The sequence below is a fragment of the Cetorhinus maximus genome, chromosome 3, assembly GCF_964194155.1.
Source record: "Cetorhinus maximus chromosome 3, sCetMax3.hap1.1, whole genome shotgun sequence".
NCBI classification, from domain to species: Eukaryota; Metazoa; Chordata; class Chondrichthyes; order Lamniformes; family Cetorhinidae; genus Cetorhinus; species Cetorhinus maximus.
Window position 1 is genome coordinate 168,474,107 of NC_135881.1, and position 22,909 is coordinate 168,497,015.

Here is a 22,909-nt window from a genome sequence, read left to right on the forward strand (position 1 = left end):
TGTAGTGAGGAACTTACCAAGCTCTGAATAGAACTTTTCATTAACATCTTCACTGGAGTCACGGGTCAAGGGAAAGTGCTGATGACAGTGGCGTATTGACTACAGCTGAGCTGTAGGTGAAGTGTCATGATCCTTGCATTTATACAATTGGGGAGTTCTGGCACTGCATCCAAAATCTTATACTAGATGGTAAAACCAATTACGTGGACACGACGGTCGCTGTCAGTCCTTCCTTTCTGGAAGAAGGTGTATCCCCCTGTTTGTTCCTTCAGCTACCCCTCCCCATGAGGGCGGGTCTCACTGAAGAGTCAATTTGGAGTCTTGATGGTTCATGTGATATTATTACAGTTCTTCTTTTCGGATGTTCACTTGTAGGTTATCCATGCATGTTCTAAAATGCCAAGTTGCAAAATTTAAAGTTTTCTTTCTTTGACCACAAAGATGGTGATCCCGCAGACTGTGGAGCCCAAGCCAGGAGAAACTGGGATAGCCTATTTTTAGGACACCTTTCTAGTGCCCCCCTCCCTCCCCCAGATGGGGTGAGCAGAGGGTATCCTGAAGAAGACTGCTCACAGATCACAGATGTACTGCCCAAAGATACCTCCGTCCCAACACAGATGTCTAACAACCTTCATGCGTCTGTCACTGTGAGCAGATTCTTGACTAGGAACTCCCAGGTTCAGAGCCCTGTACCCATCACCAGTTCTCCATCGCCTCAGGACTTGGCAAATGGTAGAAGCCTGAGTGTGACTTCTTTTAATGTTGGAACCTTGAGGCACCATCATTGTCCACACAATCTTGATGGGTTGGTGATCAGATTTCAGTGAAGTGTCAAATCATGATGATCTTTCTGCTGCAGCCTTCTTCTGCCTTCGCAACTAGTGGGGCACACAGTTTTCCTTCACCTGTTCTGCCATTGAGGACTTTTTCAACGGCATTTTGTCTGGTACCTTTCCCCAACCTTGCTGCCATGGGTGGCCCTAGCAGGAACAAGTAGCTCCCAATGGCATCTCTTAAGGGATCTTCGGTGCGCACAAGCCTCTCCATTGCATCAAGATCAAGGTGGCAATTGATGGAGGGAGCCTTGTTGAGTAATGTGGTGATGAAGTGATGATGGCTAACTCATACTGTTCAGCAAATTCTTTAAATTGACTGGAAGTGAATTGGGTTCCATTGTCTGATATTACTCTTTCAGGAATCCCTTGCTCAGTGAACAGAAATAATTGTTGTAGCTCTCAAATCAATCACCTTTCATATAACAGGGAACTTTGAGCAGTTGTCTGCAACAATGAAATACCATTCTTGATTGTGTATGAATAAATCAGCTCCCACAGTATGCCATTGTCAGGGTAGTACTTCAGTAACTATTGTCTCCTCTTTCTGCTGTGTATTTCTAGATTTCTGGCATACATTGCATGTAGAAGACACCGTTCTTTTGATGTCTTTGTAGATGCCTATCCAGTACACAAGGCTCTTAGCTTACACTTCTCCATTCCCATGGATTTTCTGGAGAAGTTCTTTCTGCTGTCATGTCCAGTAAAGGCATGTCATATCAACTTTACACATGGACTTAGCTTGTATGTAAGCTTCTGGAGCTGTATGTTATTTGTTTAAAATTGACACTGATGAATTGTTGAGATAATTACCAAGGGGTCAAGAGACCTTTGCTTATTCAATGCAGACTATCAAGCTTCCGGGAAGTTCCAGATTGAAGAACCATGGGTGGGAGCCTTCCCCTGGAATGGACATACCTAGACAAATGTTATCTGTGGAATTCCTACCTGCCATTGCTCAAAGCTTACTAAAAACAAAGAGTCAATGGACCACTAGACTCTATGTCTCCAGGTTTGCAGTTCAACAAAACAAAGCTGACAAGACCAGTTATCCACAAGTTAAATATGAAAGACTACCATCACTCTCCTATTGCACAGTAATGGCATTGGACTTCCAAACCTGGTTGGACGATTGTTGGCATTGGTCATGTGATGAAAACACGCTTGAGATAATGAGTTTTATCTAAAGATTAGAGAGACCAGGGCAGATTGCAAAAGAACACTGATGAGACAACAGCTGTGGAGAAATGCTTTGCCTTTTAAGAAACATCTGATGTCAGCCAGTCTGAGAACCAGACTCTGAAACTAGCTGCAAGTCATCAAGCAGCCAAAGTAATTAACCTGTTCCAGTTTCAAAGTTCACCTGAGAACCAACCTACTAGATATTTAACTACAAGAAAACCTGCAATCTGCTGTGAACGTTTCACTTTACAACACCCTCACTTCAACTTTAAATCATTGAATCCATTCAAGAAACCACACGCCCACCACGTGGGAGTCTAGAAATTGTAAATCAGAGATTGAATTAAGTATAATCTGTAAGATTGCACAATCTTTATCTGTATCCAATCTTTCGGTGTGTGTGGGTGTGTGTGCATGAGACCGAGTGCTGCGTCAATTCAGGGTAAATGTGTGAGAATGAATAATCTTTTTCATATTTTTTAAAAACTCAAAGAAATCTTGCTGCTGAGTTGTTTAATTGGAATATGCCCGCCAAGAGTAGGAAAAGACACACCTCTTTCCATACAGATCTTACCGATTACGGGCAGTAAGAGAGCACATGTATTCTATCTGTGACAGGATTGGGGTCCAAGCAGCCAAGGTAATAAACAGCAATACCTTGAAAGTGGGAGTAGGATTCCCCCTAACCTGTTCCAACCTTGAGTTCACCTGAGAACTAACCTCCTGGAAGTTCAACTACAAGAAACTTTGCAGATTACTGAGAATCCTTTGTTATACCAGACTTCCACTTCAACTTTAAAGCATTATCTCCATCTAAGAAACTACAGGCTTGCCACAAAAGAGAATGAGATAATTTTAAGTTGCATTGTATTGTTTTACCATAATCTGTTTCTAATTTTTGTGTGTGTGAAAGTGTGTGTGAGACGAGCGACTGAGACATCATGCTTTAAATTCTGGGGCAAGTTTCTTTATATTTAACTCACAAAAAGCTTGCTGTTGGAAATTATTTAATTGGAATTATCACCCTGAGGGTAAGGAAACATACCCCTCTTCCACAAACATATTGATCATGGACAGTGAAAGGAAACTCATAAATTCTGCCGAGAACATTGCATTGTTTTTGGTATGATTAGTCTCTATCCCACTAGCAGAACACCATCTTCTAATGAGATGTCATCTCTGGTAGACCAGTACTGCCATATTTCTGACTGTGTTTGCTGTATCTTATCAGGTCATCCCTGGATCACTTGCTGAAAGACCATATGTAACTCTTCGTCTTTATTGGTCTAATTTCTAATTTGACTCAGTTTTGGTGGTGTTACATTCACTAGATATTGGATCTTTACACCTAGATCTTTTATCTCATATTTTTCCTGTGCTGACAACCAAGATAGGGCATCTGCTAGCACCATTTCTCTCCCTGGCTTGTATTTCAGAACAAAATCACAACTTTGAAGCCTCAAGAGTAATCTCTGCAGTCTTGCTAGTGCTCTACACAGATTTTTCTTGCAGATATGTTCTAGTAGGTGATAATCACCCTCCATGATGAACTTTCTCCTGTGGAGCTGCATGGAATTTCTCACATATGTACACAACTGCCACAAGCTCTCTTTCTAAGTTGGCATATCTGGTCTCAGCTGATGTTAGCAATTTGGATGGGAATGCTATTGGTTTCCCCTCTTGTACACGGGCTGCTCCCAGTTCTTTTGTTGAAGCATCTACTTGAAGAGTATATGTTGTAGTATACAGACTTGTCTCCTTGCATACTACTTCTGAGTTTGTTAAAACTCGTCTCATGTAACTCTCACCACTGGTATTCAATGTCTTCGCTCATCAGCTGTCATAGGTTTGCTGTGTTCTGATAGTGTGGTATGAAAAAACTCATGCACTGGATCAACCAAGGAAACATCTCAACTTTTCTTTATCACTTGGAGCTTCTGTCTCAGAGATAGCTGTGACTTTTTCAGAACTTGGCTTGACTCTTCCAAAGAACTGGCATTCTCTCACATTCAAAATGCATTTGTCAGCATTTAGCTTGATCTCAGCTTTCCTGGTTTTCTCCATGGCTAGATGATCGTCATGATCTTTTGCATTTACACCATAAATCTGGATATCATCACCTGTGCCAACTGTTCCTTTACATCCTCTAAATGTATCATCTTTTTTTCTGCTGTAACACATCCTGGCCTACATTAAGGCCAAAAGGAAGATGCAGGAATTTGTACTAAATATTATCAACACGAAGATTCCTGGTCAAGCTTCATGTTCCTGTAATCATTTTGGGCATCAAGCTTGTTGAAAACCTTTGCCCCTGCCAGTACTGGCGTGATCTCTTCCAATGTTGGAGTGGGGTAGTGATTCCTCATTATTGCTTGATTAAGATCTTTGGGATCCAGGCAAATTTTTAGCCATCCATTTGGCTTCTCACTCACCATGATGGAATTTACCCAGTCTTTAGACTCTGACCCTGGCGATCATATTTTTTTCTTTCACCTCTTGGAGTTCTCTTTCAAGCTTTCCTTTTAGTTCTATTGGTACTTTACATGGGGAATGGATCACTAGTTTCTTCACTGGATCAACAGTGATATGATACTCAAAATTTTCAAAGCATCCAACAAACTCATCAAAACACTCTGGATATATTTATACCATATCTTCCTTGCTTCTGCTCGGAGGGTGCTTTTCAATGAGTGTATTACCTTCAATCTCATTGTCACCTTCTTTGGTTTACTGAGATAAGCTGCAGCATTTCACAACTGTTCAACCCTAGGATAGCAGGATCATCTATTTCAGTGACACAGAACATACGTTAACATACTTTCCTTTGTGTGTCCCTCTGATTTGGGTTTTTCCTAGCTGTCAAATCTCAGTTCTCCTGTACGCCATTGGCATGATGTTGCTCAGTTTCAGAAAATCTTTCCTTGGTAACCAATTTCTTTCAAATTTTCAGAAAAAATTGTCTGGTATAGTCTGAGCAGTATGATGTTACTGAGTGCTCTGGTAGCAGTCTTCAGCTTCATATTTATGGTTGTGGACTTTCGTTTCTGTGGGAACTGTCCCAGTTATATGGTTCCTACGTCTTTTGTGTTCTCAATCTCATTGTCATCTTCTGAGGTATGGATGTTTGGTTTCTTTTCCTTCTCATTCGCCCTGTAGATCTGCTTCTGATAACTCCTTTATCATCTTCTTTCTTTCTTCTGCATAACTTCTCCCATTGATTAGGCTTTCCACAAGCTCTGCAGTTTGATCCACGTGCATTCCCTTCCTTCTGTCTGTGAACTCATGGTCATCCATAACTTCTGCACAGCTTTCTCTCTGTCTGGTGTGCATTCTTTTGTTGCTGTTTCACTGCCCCAATCCTGCTGTCTTTCTCTTGACTTAACTGAAGGCTCGCTGTTTGGGTAGTCAGCCTCTTCATCTCATGGCTCTGGCAATGTCTACAGCCTGAAATATTGTGAGCTTGTGCTTTCCAAACAAATCTTTTTGTACTTTGGGTGTGCAGAGCCCTAAGTGAGCTGAGGTATTAGCCTTTCATCGTTTCCTTGCATTTACATTTTCTGGTTGCATTTTCCAATCTTGTTAAGAAATTGTCAACAAGCTCAACTGGTTCCTGCTTCAGGGTTTGAAATTCATATTGGCGGATCTAATGGTTTGACTTTGGCTGGAGGCATGTGCTGAATTTTCAAAGATATTGTGTGGGTTTTAATTGTCATCCTCACTCATGTCCCAGCTATTAAATGTATTTAACCCTTTCTCTCCTGCCCACAAAAGGCTGACCCTCTCCTCGTCACCAATGTCTTTTAGGAAGCTACCGAGTGTCAGTCTGCGCTTTTGTTTAAATTTTTCAAAATCCTCTATGACATCATCAGCTTCCCAATTCATTATGAGCTGGAACTGTGCATTCACTGCTGAGGCAGTGGCCGTTTTATTTTTGCACGATCCCCTTGCTCTCTTTGGCACTAATTCAGGTTGATTTTTCTCAATTTAATTAAAAATTAAATCTGTTTAAAACATTTGGATCTTAGTCAGAGATAACCAGGGTCTCACCAGCTCTTGGCTAAAAAGGGACACTTTGGTACAGAAGCCTGAGGAGCAGGGATGCTGTCCAGATTGTGTGAGCAGAGTAAAGGGGAAGAGAGGGTGGGCTGTCTAGATTGCGGGGGTAGGGTAGGGTAGTGCTGCTGAGCCTGGGGTGGGTGGGGTGGTGTGCAAGCCTGTGGGAGCAGGAGAAATGCACACTTTGCATATGTAGGTGCATACTTGAAGACCTAGAATAGAGGACAAAGGCCGTCCGGCAGCAGATAACCCAGGACAACCACCTCAAATACTGGACAGTCCCATAAAATCTGGGATGGTCTGTCACCCCAGAGATATCTGCTGCCACCTTGTTATGTCTTCTGGTTCCCAGAATTTGAAATAATCACACTTCTCTGCTCAAAATGCTGGGGCTTAATGGAGTGTGTTTCTTACAGCTCTCCATGGGGCTGGTTGACTGATACATGGTTGCTCCGCACCTGACTACAACGAAGTAGCAAATGCGGCAAACTTCATGTACATCCACATAACAATTGGTTCCCAACCAGGTACGAAAATGTAAACAAAAAAAATTGGGTGACAGTGGTCCTCCGTAATGCAGCGCCACCTACAGTTTCGGAAGAAGACTCGGCTTGAACAGTCAGTGGGGAAGGCGCTCAACGGCTTTACGTGATGATGCAGAGCGAGAGAGAACGCATGCGCGCGCGCGTGAAGGTACTTGCTCGCGGGGCTGCCTTCGCTCGACAACAATCGCAGGAAGATAACGTTAACGGTCCGACCTTCTCAGAACGCTTTTGAATTTCGTTTGGAACGACGGAGCGAGGGAAAAGCCTGTGCCGGGATTGGGCGGTGCGAGTCCCCTTGCAGCGGGCACCTTGTTGAGGGGGGCTAAAAAAAAAACACAAGCGGAGAAAATGAACAGAAGTTACAGCAAGTCCAGCACGCTGAGGTGCTTGGACAGGGTGGCCGTAGAAGTGAAGAGTAAGGTGAGCGAGTTGCAAAATATTAAATAAAAGCAGATCTCAGGGTGGGGTGGCGAGAATGGTGACGGGAGAGTGAGCGCGGAGCCAGCGGCTCTGACCCTGGGCTTTAAATGGGCGCTACTTGTTTCACGCTTATTGCACGACCGCGCTCTAAAACCCTGTTTGCTGCCTTACCACCCCCTACCCCACCGTGTCTATTTAAACCTAGAGCGCAAAACGTAGATGTAAACCGCCAGCTTCTAAAATGATACACAGGCAGAGGGAGGAGACAGAGGGCTTGCCTCAGAAAGAAAATTTTTGAAAACTTTTTCCTCAATCTTTTTGTTTGGTTTTCTTCACCGGCGGAATTAAAGCTCCCAGCAAACTTGGGTGTGAATCAGTGTTTTTCTCTCTCTCGCGTGAAAAGTTCAAGGCAAACATCTGGAACATGGTTATGTCCCTCCTCATCTCACTCAGTTGCCCGTCTTCCCCTCCCCGTAAAAAATCAGCCGGCAAGATGAAGCCACTGAGCAAAATTTCTTAACCCAACTGCTATAGAGTTGCTGCCTTTCTCTCCTGTACATGAGGAAGCTCGTCATTATCTGACATGTTTTTGGGATTGGGATTGGTGGGGTGGTGGCGGGGGGGCGGGGGGTGGGTGGTGGAATCTCTTGCCCAGGGTCAGATCCAGAGAGAGAGAGGAATTAGGTGCAGGCATTTTTTTTTCAGAGCAGTTCGAGCTCGGAAGCAGACAGCGGCTACAATTCCCAGATCATTTTTGCCACATCGGATGTGCCATCTTGTGCAACATTTCTAAGGTGTATTTTTAATGTGGTGTTGCTGTAAGTTGCAGGCTGTTCTTGATGTGAAACCACTCTTAAGTATTTCAGGCTTCTAGTGCGTGTTTGCATGTTAGCCAACTCTGACCAATGCTGTTAATTGACCCCGAGAAGGAATAAATGAAGTTTTTAGTAATTTAATCTTGTGATTTACTAATAATGTAATCTACTCATACTCCAAATTAAGTCTATAATGCTGCCTGTACTCCAGTATTAATTTATAGCAATATAATTTGGTCCTAGGTATTTGTTTTTGTATAATCTTCATATTTCTGTGCGGAATTATTCAACTTCACATGCTGTGGCCACTTCCCTAGTTTCCACAGCTGAAGTCTTCTTGGCCATCTTTTTTTAGTAGTTGCTTTGCAAACCAGAGCTAAGGTACCACCATTAAGCCATCTCTAACAGTTCAAGCTGCCTTGTGCTCTAACTTGTTCCACCTTGTTAGAATGTGCACGTTTAAATACTTATTTGAGAAGCTCTCACTTAATATTAGCACCAGAAAGACATGCGATGAAGCACTCCTAAGATTAAGTTACTGTTTTGCTGTCAGAGACCTCTAAATATCGTAACTGCTTGCAAACTACTGCTCCATCTCCAACCTTTCCTTACCAAAGTGCTTTAGCGTGGTGTCACCTCCCATCTTTCTCTTCACTCTGTTTGAACCCGTCCAATCAGGCCTCTGCCCCTGTCATAGCACAAAATGGCCCTCACCAAAGGTACAGATGGCATCCATATAACTACGACCATAGAAAACTATCCCTCATTCTTCTTGTCCTGCTTGCAGTCTTTGACATCGTCAATGACACCATCCTTCAGTGCCTCCCCTCATCTGGCTGAGTGCGAATCCCCTAGCTTGGTTCCATTCCTATCCATCCTTTTGTAGCCAGAGAATCCTCAGAAGTGGCTTCCCCCTTTTCCCCCAGACTGTTGCCTCTGGAACTCCCAAGGATCTATTTTTGGCTGCCCCCTATTTACCATCTACATGCTGACCCAAAGCCACAACGACAGATTTTACATTTGTGCCAATGACACAAACTCTTCCTCATTACCATTTCTATCAACCTTTCCACTACCATATGCTGCTTGTCTGACATCCAGTACTGGATGAGCTGAAATTTCCTAGAATTAATTATTTGGAAAACCAGTTTAATGGCCTTTGGTCCCCATTACTTATCTAATGGGGTATGCAGGAAGAAATAATGGGGGCTTGTGAGAAAAGTGCAGTGATAATCGTGGGTGATTTTAATCTACACATAGATTGGCAAAAGTAGCCTGGGTGATAAGTTCAGAGTGTTTTTGGAACAGTTTTATAGAGCAGCACGTTATTGCACCAACCAGAGAGCAGGCTATACTAGATCTGGTAATTTGCAATGAGACAGGATTAATTAATGACCTCATAGTGAAACTCTTTCGAGTTATCAACAGTCACAGATTGCAACTCTTTCGAGTACAATCACAGTTCTTGGTTTCCGGGAGTGGGACATGAACCCACAACCCTCTGATTCAAAGGCGAGGGTGCTATGAACTGAGCCACAGCTGACACCTCGACCTCACAGTGAAGGTGCCCCTAGGTAGCAGTGATGGTAATATGATTGAATTTCACGTTCAATTTGAGTGAGAGGAGTGGATCTAAGACTAGTGTCTTAAACTTAAAAAGGGCAATTATGAGGGCATGAAGACAGAGCTAGCTAAAGTTAACTTGAAGTTAGGTTAAGGGATAGATCAGTAGGGATGCAGTGGCAGACATTTAAGGAGATATTTAAGAATACTCAGAAATGATACATTCTAGTGGGGAAAAAAAGACTGTTGGGAAAGGACATGCCATCCATGTCTAACAAAACAAGTTAAAAATAGTATCAAATTGAAAGAAAAAAACCAATAATTCCACAAAGATGAGTGGCAAGTCAGAAGGTTGAACAGAATATAAAGAACAACAAAGAATGACTCAAAGATTAATAAGGAGGGAGAAATTAGAGTATGAAAGAAGGCTAGCTAGAAATATAAAAACAGATAGTAAGTGGTTCTAGAGGTATTTTTAAAAAAAAGAGTAAAGTGAGCGTTGGTCCTCTAGAGAATGAGAATGGGGAATTAATAGTGGAAAATAAGGAAATGGTGGATGAATTGACCAGCTATTTTGTGTCAATCTTTATTGTAGAGGATACAAATAACATTCCAGAAATAACTATCAATCAAGAGGTGAATGGAAGAGAGGAACTTAAAACAATTATCAGGAAAAGGGTACTGAGAAAATTATCAGAACTAAAAACTGACAAGTCCCCGGGTCTTCATTCTCTGGTGTTAAAAGAAATAGCTACTGATATAGTAGATGCATTGGTTGTAATTTTCCAAAATTCCCTATTTTCTGGAAAGGTCCCATCAGATTAGCAAATAGAGAATGTGACTCCTCTTTCAAGAAAGAAAGACAAAGCAAGAAACTACAGGCCAGTTAGTATAATATCTGTCATAGGGAAATTGCTGGAATCTATTATTAAGGAGGTTCTAGCAGGGTACTCTGAAAATCTCATTGCAATCAAGCAGAGTCAATATGGTTTTGTGAAAGGAAAATTGTGTTTGAGGAAATAATAAGCAACGTGGATAAAGGGAAACCTGTGGATGTGCTGTACTTAGATTTCCAGAAGGCACTTGATAAGGTGCCACAACAAAGGTTATTACGCAAAATAGGAGCTCATGGTGTAGGGGATAACACATTAGCATGGATAGAGGATTGGTTCGTGATCGAGAAGCAGGGAATAGGGATAAATGGGTCTGTTTTGGGTTGGCAGGCTGTGACGAGTGAATCAATTCTGGGGGCTCAACTATTTACAATTTATATCAATGACTTGTTAAATTTGCTGTTGGCAGAAAGGTAGGTAGGAAAGTGAGTTGTGAAAAGGATAGACTGCAAAGGTACATAGGTTAAGTGAGTGGGCAAAAATTTGGCAGATGGAGTATGATGTATGAAAATGTGAATTTGTCTACTTTGGCAGGAAGAATAGAAAAGCAGCATATTATTTGAATGGAGAGAGATTGCAGAACTTGGTGGTACAGAGGGATCTGGGTGTCTTGGCACATGAATCAGGAGAAGTTAGTATGCAGGTACAGCAAGTGATTAGGAAGGCAAATGGAATGTTGTTGCTTATTGTAAGGGAAATGGAATATAAAAGTAGAGATGTTATGCTACAGTCGGTGAGACCACATCTAGAGTACTGTACAATTTTGGTCTACTTATTTAAGAAAGAATGTAAATGTCTTAGAACCAATCTGAGAAGGTTCACTCAACTAATACCTGGAATGTTGGGGTTATCTTATGAGGGAAGGTTGGGCCTTATCCATTGAAGTTCAGACTATTGAGAGGTGATCTTATTGAAACGTATAAGATCCTGAGGGGACTTGACAGGGTGGACGTTGAAAGGATGTTTCCCGTTTGAGACACTAGAATGGGGGGGGGGAGTAGTTTAACAATAAGGGGTCTCTGATTTAAGACTGCGATGAGAAGCTTTTTCTCTGAGGATTGTGAATCTTTGCAGCTCTTCCCCAGAGAGTGGTGGAGACAGTGTCAATGAATATTTTTAAGGTAGCGGTGGATAACCTTTGACTCCCTTGTCAGTCAAGAATCTATCATAGGTGAAATGTGGAGTTGAGACCACAATCGGATCAGCCATGATCTTATTGTATTGAATGGCGGAAAGGCTCGGGGGGCTGAATGGCCTACTCCTAATTCAAATGTTAGTAATGCTCTCTTGGCTGGCCTCCAACCTTGTACCCTCTGTAAACTTGAGCAAATCCAAAGATTTGCTGCTCCTATCCTAAATCACACCACGTTCTGTTCATCCATTTCCCCTCTGCTTCTGGCAAAGCCTCAGTTTTAACACTCTCAACTTTGTTTTCAAGTCCTTCTATGACCTCAGCACTTCCTATCTCTGTAACCTCCTTCAGCCCTACAACCTTTAGATCTGTGCCCCTCCAATTCTGAACTTTAGCACATCCCCGATTTTAACCACTCTACCAGTGGCAGCCTGTCTTCAGTTGTCTAGACCCTAATTTCTAGAATTCCTTCCTTAAACTGCTCTGCCTCTCTATCCCTCCTCCTTTAAGATGTTTCTTAAAACCTACCTCTTTACCAAGCTTTTTGATCAACTATCCTAACATCTCATTAGAAGGCCTCATGTCAAATTTTGTTTGAAAACACTCTTGTGAAGTGCCTTAGGATGTTTTACTACGTGAAAAGCGCTATATCGATGCAAGATATTGTAAATGTGTTAAATTGCTTTCCTATTAAAATTGATGGATAGGAAAATAGCACCAAATACTAATACCGAAAAGTACTTTATGTATTATGTTTTGCATTTTACTTCTCTTTGCAGTCTGCTGATCTCATCTGTGGAAAGCACAAGTTGGTTCACGATTCTGAGTTACAAAAATGTTCAAATAAATTTCAGGAATCAGCCTAAGGGCTAGATTGAGTTGTGACATTGTGGAATTTGCCCTATCTAAACTGCAAGGTGGATTCCCCACATCACCAGTGACACCCCAAAACAACCTTTGGCTAGCGATGGTCCATATAGATCAAGCAAACGTTATTGCTGACTTATGTGTTCAACCCAAATACCTTCCTATACAGTGAACTGGCCATTGAGCCATATCCTCCTGGGTCTCAGACCTCTGCTACAAGGGTACCTGCAAGCGAGATATGAAAATGGGGGACAGTGACACTAACAACTGACAGCCATGACCTCCAGAGGCTGACTCTTTGGAAGGGCATTGGAAGAGGCGAGTAAAAAAAAAAAAGCTCGGCTGGCCGAGAAGAGGGCCCAGAGAAAACAGGCCAGTGAGTCGTGCATATTCTCAGTCCACTGTCTCCCTCTGCAGAAAATGCAGCTGAGACTGCCATGCTAGATTGGGGGTCCTGAACCACACCAGGCGATGCTTAACACAGAGTTGAGCACTATATGACGAAGCGGAAGGCTGCCACCACCAAAAATGTGTTCAGTCTGTCTCTGCTCACAAAGGAGTGGCTGGCCCATTCTGTTCTGGTCCCATTTTATATTGCTGGTGATACAAGAAAAAGAATGCCACCTAACCTCTGCACTTTGGGGTGATGGCATGGGAGCTCATTTTGTGTACGATCATCATTAATTGTTAAATGCTTCTGGGTGCTGTAAATTTTCTACATTTTGTTTTTATTTAATGCTTCATTCCATACCTTAAAACCCACCTTTGCTGTCATGGAGTATATAGCCTTGCAATATTGTATTCAGAACTAGTTGCTTGGTATTGAATATTGGTTTCAGTTCTGTAAGGTTGACTGATTTATTTTTAATGCTTATATGATTTGCTGTTTGAAAGGTTGAAATGTTGTATCTCCTGGGGGATGCAAATAGTTAAAAGATTATCTGAGTTTTATATTTCTTTTTATAAGTCCCTTTTGTTTCCTTGTTTCCTGGTAGCTGCTTCATGACATCACTACAGTGTCATTTTTGAGTCTTGGAGTGGCTTTGTTGGAAGCAGTGGAGCCACATGTTAGAACTAGCCTGAAAACTAGTCAGGATTCCAGGGGGAGTTTGTGGCTTCAGATTAGCACTTAGTCTAGTCTCGAGTGATCGCATTAATTTTTAGGAAACTGCATTTCTTGACAAGACATGTAGCCTGACTTGACTGTCTCAATGTTGTAAGGTGGTTCTCAACACATGGGAGCAGCCCCTCGAGCATATTCTACCTTTCAGATTTTACTGTAGCAATAGATCATTGGCAACCAATGCCCATTGCTTTAACAGTTAAATGTCCTTTCTTATCTCTCCCCAGCCATTTAAAAATATTTTTATTTTAATAATCTGCTCTCCCAGTGTCTTCAGTTTGAACCTTTTTGAAAGATCTGAGCAAAATGGTGACTTTACATCAGAGTATTCATCATCAAGTAATGTGTTTTTTTTTAATTAATCTTGAGCCATGGAGGAAAATGAGCCTCTTAACACATCAGACAACCACTGAGGAAAGAAAAGCTGTAGTTATAATTACTGCTAAGGATAATGCTGTAGATTCCCATTTCAAATATTCAGCTCTGTACCCAGTTTGCAGCTGTTTTATTACTGTCTTGCTGCAATTGTGATTGCTGCATTCTGGAGAGTATTAGCCAATGCCTGTACTCAGAGTTCTTCTCTTGGATGAACTTTATTAGTGGTGGTTGCTTGCCTTTCGAGGCAAAGATGACCATGTCCATCATCTGAGGTGTTTGGTAGGGTTCTAATGGGCATATAGATGACTGATAAGTCTGACCTACACTTGGAAGGTTCTGCCACTTCAGGACCTGTGTTTTGGATGAGCTGCTGGCTCGGGATTTCCATCCTTGCATTTTCTCTTGGCCTCTGATATGCACTTGCTTTTGAAGGAGGATGCACTTTTTTTATTTGGTTGCGCTAGGTGCAACAATCGTGGGCGAGCTTCTCCCAGACTTGGAGTCGATATTAAAACTCCTAAGCAAAGTCTTTGGAGTGTCCTTATAAGTGTTCCCTTTGACTGTCATGAGAGTGCACCCTAGACTCAAGCTCTTCATGGAAGATTTGCTTTGGTGAGTGAGTGTCAGGCATTCTAGCTACATGACCAGCCCAATTCAGTAGTGACTGTATTAATTTGGTGTGGATGCTTGACATACCAGCTCAGTAAAGCACCTTAGTGTCTGCTAGTTTGTCCTGCCATCTGATCTTCAGAAGCTTTTGAAGGTAGCTCACGTGAAAGTGGTTGAGTTTCTTGGCATAACACCGGAACACAACCCAGGTCTCACATGAATAAAGCAGAGTGGACAGGACTATTTTTCAATAGACTTTCAATTTGGGAGGCAGACTTACTCCTCTTTGTTCCCAAGGCTACACTTGCTTTGACAGTTCTAATGTGTGTTTTGTCATTGATATAGACAGCTTGAGAGAGTGTGTTGCGGAGATAAGTGAACTTATCTGTGACAGGTTCATGTGATGGACTGAAACCTTGGGTTTGAGAGGGCTTGCCTGAAACAGACTGGTACATTACTTCAGTCTTTTACATGCTGATTGTATGGCCGAAGTTGTAGCATGCTAGCACAAAGCCTTGCTTAACTCCCATCGGTGACCGGGAATGCGTTAGAATACTCACCAGTATCCCAAACATCGGTTGAGCATGCTGTCGTGGAACTGTCGGGCTACTGCGAACACCGTATCAGTAGTTCCTCAACTTTTTCTGAAAATGCACTGACTCTCTTGCAACAGATCCTGCTAGAGATGTTGCATTAAGCGGTTCAGAAAGATTCTGGCGAAGACTTTGCTGGTGATGGAGAGGAGTGAAATTCCTCTGTTGAAAGATTGGCAAGTTCTTTTCCACTTGTACAACAGGACAAATGAGGATCTTGGTATTATTACAGGATGGTTTCTTGCTCCTGCATAGACTGAAAGAGTTCAGTGAACTTTTTGACCAGATATTGACCTCCGGCCCTGTAGATCTCAGCTGGGATAGCATCAGCTCCTGGAGTTTAGCCACTCATAGAGTCATAGAGGTCTACAGCACAGAAAAATGCCCTTCGGCCCATTGAGTCTGCGCCGGTCAAACAAGTACCTAATTATTCTAATCCCATTTTCCAGCACTAGGCCCATTGCCTTGTATGCCAGGGCATCGCAAGTGCACATCTAAATACTTCTTAAATGTTATGAGGGTATCTGCCTCCACCACCCTTTCAGGCAGTGAGTTCCAGATTCCCACCAGTGAGAAAGATATGTTATTTCATATCCTTATAGAATGCCTTAAATTGAAAAAATTGTAGGAAATTTCTGGATGACCATTCAGATATAATCAAATCGAAGGTCGAGACAACCTCAGTGTGGTCCTAAAACTGTGTTACAAACTTAAAATACAGCTATGCTCTGAAAGTTTATTTTTCTTGCATGGGTACTATTGGGCTGAACTACTAATTCCTCCAGTGTCATTGTCTACGAAAATAATCCTAAAAGTAAAAGTCCAAACTAATATTAAAATAATATTTAATCTAGATTTAAGTTCAGTCAATCTTTTATTGTACTCTCTTCGAACCTACTTACTAAATCTGGCATGATAAAAAGAGAGCTGAATCATCAAAAGTGGCTCCAATTTGAGTCCTTAAACAATGAAATTATAAAATTGAAATAAACTCTTTGAATCATCATTTCTCCAGATTTTTAAGAATTTGTACTTTTCACTAAGCCTAACCAGTTTCATATCTGAATTTGAGGTACCAAAATAAAATGGTTACTGTAGTGCTTTTCTTGGTGAGCTTGCACTGCTGTGACAATCACTACTGCTGTGACAATCACTACTGCTGTTTGCTTACCTATTCTGAAAATCTGTGCGAACCTTGTTTCTTAAAATGAAAGAGCTCCTGTAAACCTAGTTCTAGTTTATAAATTTGGAAATAAAATCTGTTTGTCCCAGCCTGTTACTGCTAATTGCAAACAGGTAATATTGTGGATGCTTTTTTCCAGTTCTTTCTGTTCTCTACTGTTAAAATAGAAATTTCAGATCCTTTTTTGTAACGTGTTGGAAGGAGTTATTCAAGGTTGACTTACTGAATGAGGATTGCACATTTTTAGTTAATTGCAAAGTTGGCTCATTTTTAATGTTACAATTGTTTCAAATACAGTATTTTATTTCCACTATTTATAGTGTATCTGCAATTAAATGTTTTAATAGCATCTTTATGAAACCAGCATCAACAAGTTTTTCTCCATGTTTTAAGTACTACTTACTATATAGTAAAATTGTTAAATTAAAATTCTTTGGAGTAGAAGTGAACTTGTGGGTTGCTGTATAGAATTAGGTAAATGATCGTTTTAGCACAGCAAGTTTGTTGACAGTATTGTTTATTGAAGGGGAAATGAGCATTTATGTAGTCTATGATGTCCACATTTATAATGGAAACTGCCTACGTAAACTTGTTGAAATGTAAAAGTCTTGCTACTAGTTAAAAATAAACTGTTCCCACTTCTGGTTAATTTCATTGTGACAAGTTTACATAGTTTCCATTCTATATGTGGAAATAAGAATTTATTTTATGATATTTTATAAGTTGTGCATATTAATTAGAACATTGGAACTTGGGCATAGCACTGAACTCAGTATAGATTCTATCTTTCAGATCAGACACCTGCCAGTTCCAGTGGATGTAAAAGATCCTACCAGCTGAAACGAAAATCTTTATTCTTTGCTGTATTTGAATCAGAATGGCTTAGTTATGACAAGTAACCCCGATAATAGTTTAATGGAGAATATGTAGGATGATGGTTCTGTCTCCTGTCAATCTTGATAACACAAAGTGACTTATGGACAGGAGGAGGGTTAATTTAAACAGCTCTAATTTCTCCTCTCACCACCCATCCATAAACAGAAAGGTGTTTTGATTTGTTTCCCTCTTTATACGTAATGGCATATTCCCCAACTCAGTTTTGATTCAATCCAGTTGGAAACTCGAGATAAGATGAACTCAAAGGGCTGGATTTTATCACCGGCGAGCGGGGGCGGGGCTTGCTCGCCGACCTGTTAAATGACACACGGTAATGTCGGGCGGAACTCCCGATGCCATCGCGCCCCATTTAAATTTTCAGGAAGGCGGAGGCACAGCAAAATCAGCTGCGTGCCCGCCAACCTGTCAATAGCCAATTGAGGCCATTGACAGAGCAATTAAAGTAATTAGTGGACCTGCCCGTCCAACTTTAAGGTTGGCGGGCAGGCCAGGAACCCCAGCGGGAAGTAGAAAAAACATGAAACCTCATCCACAGATGGGATGAGGTTTCGTGTAGGGTTTTTTAAATTTTAATAAAATTTTTTTGGAAATTATGAACATGCCCCAACTCATAGACATTGTCACATGAGGGGACATGTAAGGGAAATTTTTTTTTCTATTAATATTTTTGAAAGTAGAGGCGATCTCCCTGAGGCAGCACTAGGCTCAGGGAGATGAGTGTGTTCTTTCATGCGCATGCGCGAAAGAGTGCACTCTTGATTTTAGGCATTCCCCCCTCCCGCCCGCACAGGGAGCGCATAGCACTTCCGTGTGGACGTCATGCTGGGTGGGCCTTAATTGACCTGCCCACGTAAAATGGTACCGCGCCTCCAATCGGGGGCGCCAATCGGAAGCACACGTGCACACCCATCAACTCTCCCACCCCCCCCCCCCCCCCCCCCCCCCCCCCCCGGCCAATGGGGGGGAAATTCCGCCCGAAGGGTCAGTTTATTTTCACACACTCAAAACGCGAAAGGATTGGCGCAATGTTGCCTCCACGCTCAGACAGTAATGAGAGGGATAGAGAAAAGAAAGACTTGCAGTGCAGAGACCACAGAAAAAATAAATATTGTTTCATGTGGGTTCCAGAGTCTTGAATCAAAGTGAAATGAGGTATTCTTTCACAGGTTGGTGGGTTGAGAATCAATACTGTCTAATTTACTTTTCCATTGGTGTTGACTTCACACGATGAGATAGGCATGTAGAGATTAACCAGTCTTGTAGGTGATGGTACAGAATTTCCAGCAGAAGCAGGGTAGATGAGGCCAGGTGTTCAACCTGGGCAGAGCTCCTTTTCTGTGAGGTTGCCAGTTAGATAGTAAACAGCAGACTGAGCTTTGCGGTTCAGCAAGGCAGTATTACTGTTTCCACAAGCCAGAGACCCATATCACATGACTCCCACCTCGCCACACTCTTTGACAAAGAATGTGTATCTCTGGTCTGGATCCCCGAGATTGTTAAATGTCTCAACCATCAAGAATTGAAGGTTGCGGGGCTCTTCATCTTAGCAGATGAGCAAACTCCTATTGGCCAGCCTGAGTTATGAAATGCAGATGGCCTTTGTATATCTCTGTTTGAATTTGGCCTATGCAGCCCACAGTGGGTCATTAGTGACCTCCCAGAGATAACAATGTGTGAGTTTGCCCAATACACTACACACAGAAACAATAAATTAATACAACACACTGGTGATATCTACTTTTTTTTAAACATAGAACAGCGGCCAGTTACATGAAAATAACATTAGCTCACTCTTCTGTAATAGAAACATATCAGCACCGCAATCTCAAATTCCAATAGGCTGCTGCAAAAGCAATCTAGAGACAGGTTTCCTTCTTTTTCACCTTCACTCCTCATCAAAAATCTGGAAGCAGCACACCTGTCAGGATCTCTTGAAAAGGAGGCCATGACTACCACCTGAAGATTGGTTGGGGGTCACAGACGGACATAGATTCAGCCATTTTAAAGATCTTCATCCAGTTTTAATTTTTTTTTTGAAATAGCAGTGAGCATATCTATATATTTTATATAAAAAAAAATACAGGATGAGGTCTTAGTCCCTCACAGTAACACATTGTTAAACTCCCCTTTTGAAATCAGATTGTTCATCTGAACTCATCAGTTTTTACTCTGGTGGCTTCTGGGATAAGGCAGATAGACTTTCAACACATATTAATTTTAAAAAATTAGTGGGTAAATAATTCAGTAAAAAGGCAAAATGATCTGGGTGAAATATAGTTTATTTCTGATTTATAACACCGTGAACCAAAACAGAATTCTAATTTGTGTTCAGGTGATAAATATAAATCTGTTAAACTTTGGTCTTGTTTGTTGTTAGAACCATTGACCTGTGGTCAGGGGGCTAAGACCCTACATTTTTATAAAATATATATATCATCATGGCTAATTTATAAAATTTAAAAAGCTGGACAAAAACTTTAAAATGACTGAAACCATGGCTGGCTATGACTCGAACAAAATGAACTTAGTGGCATTCAGAGAAGCTGCCACCTTGTTATCTTTAAAGTGCCAACGACCTGGTAAGTTGCAGAAGACCAACTTCCAAGTGAATTGTATAAAGGCCATTTGCATTTTTTAAGCCAGGCCTGGCCAATGATGGGACAAAGTACCCTGAAACCTCTCTAAATTGGTTGAAACATTAACAACCTCAAGAATCCAGACTAAGGAACATGCGTCTTTTGTCATGCCAAAGTGGAGATGTGGGAGTCACATGACTCACCCCCAAAGCTGATGAAACCTGTATTATTCCCTTGTGGAGCTGCAAAGCTCTGTCTGCCATCTTCCATCTAGCAAGCAGCAGCTCAGAACCAAAGCTTTGTCCAAGCTTGAATGCCTGGCTCCATCTACGCTAATTCTACTGGAACTTCTGTACCATTGCCCACTAGACTAATTTCCCTCCCTGTGCCTATTGCACCGTGGAGGTCATCTCTACTCCAGCACCAGTCTTCAGCCCACTAACTTTGTAAAAGAATATACCATTGGAACTTTGATTCTGGACTCTGGACTCGTGAAACAATAATTCTTATTTTCTCTATAGTCTTTGCCCCGTACAGCTTTCTTTTCTGTATCCCTCCTTTACTGTATGAATGCAAAAGGGGAGGATGTTGTGAATCCTCTCCCCTGTTTTGAGTGTGTGTAAAATAAACAAGCCCTGTAAGTTTATCCTATCTTGAGTTTGCTGTAGCATTATTAATAAATAAACCAAAACCAAGGGGGTTTGGGAAATACACCACCACATATAAAGAGGGAAATCAAAATACCTTTCTGTTACAGATGGGTGGTGAGAAGAGAAATCAGGCTTTTAAAATTAAACCCCTTCCTGTCTGTAACACTTGCAATGCTCACTTTGCAAAATGCTTAAAATGCACCTGTGATACTTGTCACATCATGCCTTTTTAACTTACTTTCTCTTTCCCCCAACCTATCTTCAGGTGGCAGTCATGCCCTCCTTTCCCAAGAGATCTTAACAGGTGTGCTGTTTCCAGATTTTTGATGAGGAGTGGAGGAGGAAAAGAAGGAAACTTGTCTTTAGATTGCTTTTGAAGCAGCAACAGACTGGAGTTTGAGATTGTAGTGTTGATATTTTTCTGTTGCAGAAGAGTGGACTGCTGCTCTATGTTTAAAAACTAAAGATATCACCAGTGTATTGTACTAATCTATTGTTTCTGTGTGTAGTGTTAACTTATCTCCAGTGCAGTACTAATATCATTTTTGTTTTTAATCAGTTTGGGGCAGAATTCCGAAGATTTTCCTTAAGCCGGTATAAACCTGGAAAGTTTGATGAATTCTACAGTCTAATCCTTCATACGCATAACATTTCAAACATGGATATATTAATTGGATACGCTGATGTCCATGGTGACCTGCTGCCAATCAACAATGATGACAACTTCTGCAAGGCCATTTCCATGGCAAACCCATTGCTAAGGATTTTTGTACAACGGAAAGGTAGGATACTGGAAGAATATCACCTGAAAATAAATTGTTGAATACTGCATGATGTGGTTTGGCCTTTAGACTTTTTATTCCCAGTATTTAAGCTCTCCAATTTCTTCTACTATTGCCTCTGGTCTCCTATAGGTCACACGCTTTTTAATAACTAAAACTTGTTTGGTATGATTATGCAGTTAATTAGAAAATATAACATTTTCACCACCTTATTCAAAATACATGTTATAATCAATATCATTGATCTAGTAATTGGGGGCTGCATATTACGGTTTCAGTTTCCATCATGAGGTAAGGAAAACGGACTAACTCAAATGGTAGAAATTGGGCGTTCTGTGCTTATTTTTGCTATTTAGGGAGGTTTAAGTTACTGCTACTTTCAGTTTTAATGGGAATTACAGTCATGGAAAGTTGATAACTATTTTGGCCTGATGAGCTGCCACTATGTAGGTACCACCACCTGAAAAGTCTTGAGCGTTTGTCTGTCACTTTTTGTTGGGTCTGAGTCCTGATGCATGTATGACTGAAAAAGTGAGCTTCTTTGAATATTTAGATCTGACTGCACACAAAAAATGAATGAGAATATCTTGCTCTGGGTGTTATTATAGTTTTAAAAAAGAGTTGGAAGTTCCATTCAGCAAATAAATATGGTGTCCTGTAAATTGTCTGGACATGGCAAATATACAGCATCTGTTGCAGGTATGCCAATTGGTCATGTAACATGACCCACTGATGTGAATTAGTTATTACTATGTGGAGGTAAATTATGTTGATTGAGCTAAAATGAATCTGATTATAGCCATGTACCCCTTATTAATGGGGAGGTTGGGGGAAGCCCAATCACAGAGGACAGGGAGCCCCTACCAAATTTAGCAGCATGGCCTCATTTGAATAATTTTGAGTAGATTCCCACTGGATCAGATTGATTTGTGGAGGTGGGCAACCAATTGGCAAATACAGCTTAACATAGCTAAGTATAATGTTATGTGCTTAAGAGTGTGCAGTAAGCAGGGGATTATAGAATTCATAAGGAAATAGTGACAAGACAAACAAAGAATGAACTCTGGGAGCCAAAAGGGAAAATGGATGTTATTAAAAGAGTAGCGCATAGATTGATGGACCTTTTGCTGCCATTGCATACAGCATTGATTAGGTTACGTCTGCAATTTTTGTATGCAGTTCTGGAATATTTTGCACAGGAAAGATGTAGTTGAACTAGAAAAGGAAATGATTAAGAGAATGAAACATAATGAGTCTGCTCTCAGAACAGAGAGTAATGTTGAAGAAAAAAACTGAGGTGGCTTGATGGAGGTATTCAAGTTAATAAAGCTCAAGGTCATACAAGATCAGTTGAGTCTATTAAATTTGGTATACAAAATGAAGGCATAGGAGTACATGCTGTTATGATCCATTTAGGGACTAGTAACTTTGTGTTTAAAGTAGAAAAATTTTGAAATTCCAGTTACTCACTGAGAATAAAGCCACAAGATTCCACGGTTTTAAGCAAACAAAATCAATTTTACTGTACAAAGTCAAAAAAGTAAAACAATCTACAATATATATCTTATACTCTTAACAGTCAGAATTAACATGAGATAAATAGAAATTAACAGGCAACTGTGGTTGAACACACCACACTGCGCATTAAGTGACAGATGCGACTAAGACAGATTCCACAGATTTCTCAACAGCCCACCCAGATGTCAGTGACCACTGAGAGTCACAAATTCTTGTTAAAACTCTGTCTCCCTCACAAGGGGTTTTAATTCTTCACTTTCGAAGATTTAGCCTTTGAATTTCCTCAAAAGCAGT

At 41.2% G+C, this 22,909-nt stretch overlaps 1 protein-coding gene across 1 annotated transcript in view; it reads left to right on the forward strand.

The window, feature by feature from the left end:
• Positions 1-6,734: 6,734 nt before the first annotated feature.
• The window catches only part of LOC144679018 (partitioning defective 6 homolog gamma-like), a 92,456-nt gene continuing 76,281 nt past the window's right edge, over positions 6,735-22,909 (forward strand). Inside the window, exons 1-2 of the mRNA XM_078539239.1 lie at positions 6,735-7,036; positions 20,875-21,097. Coding sequence (XP_078395365.1) covers positions 6,965-7,036; positions 20,875-21,097 — 295 coding nt within the window. The 5' untranslated portion in view covers positions 6,735-6,964. The remainder of the gene's footprint in view (positions 7,037-20,874; positions 21,098-22,909) is intronic.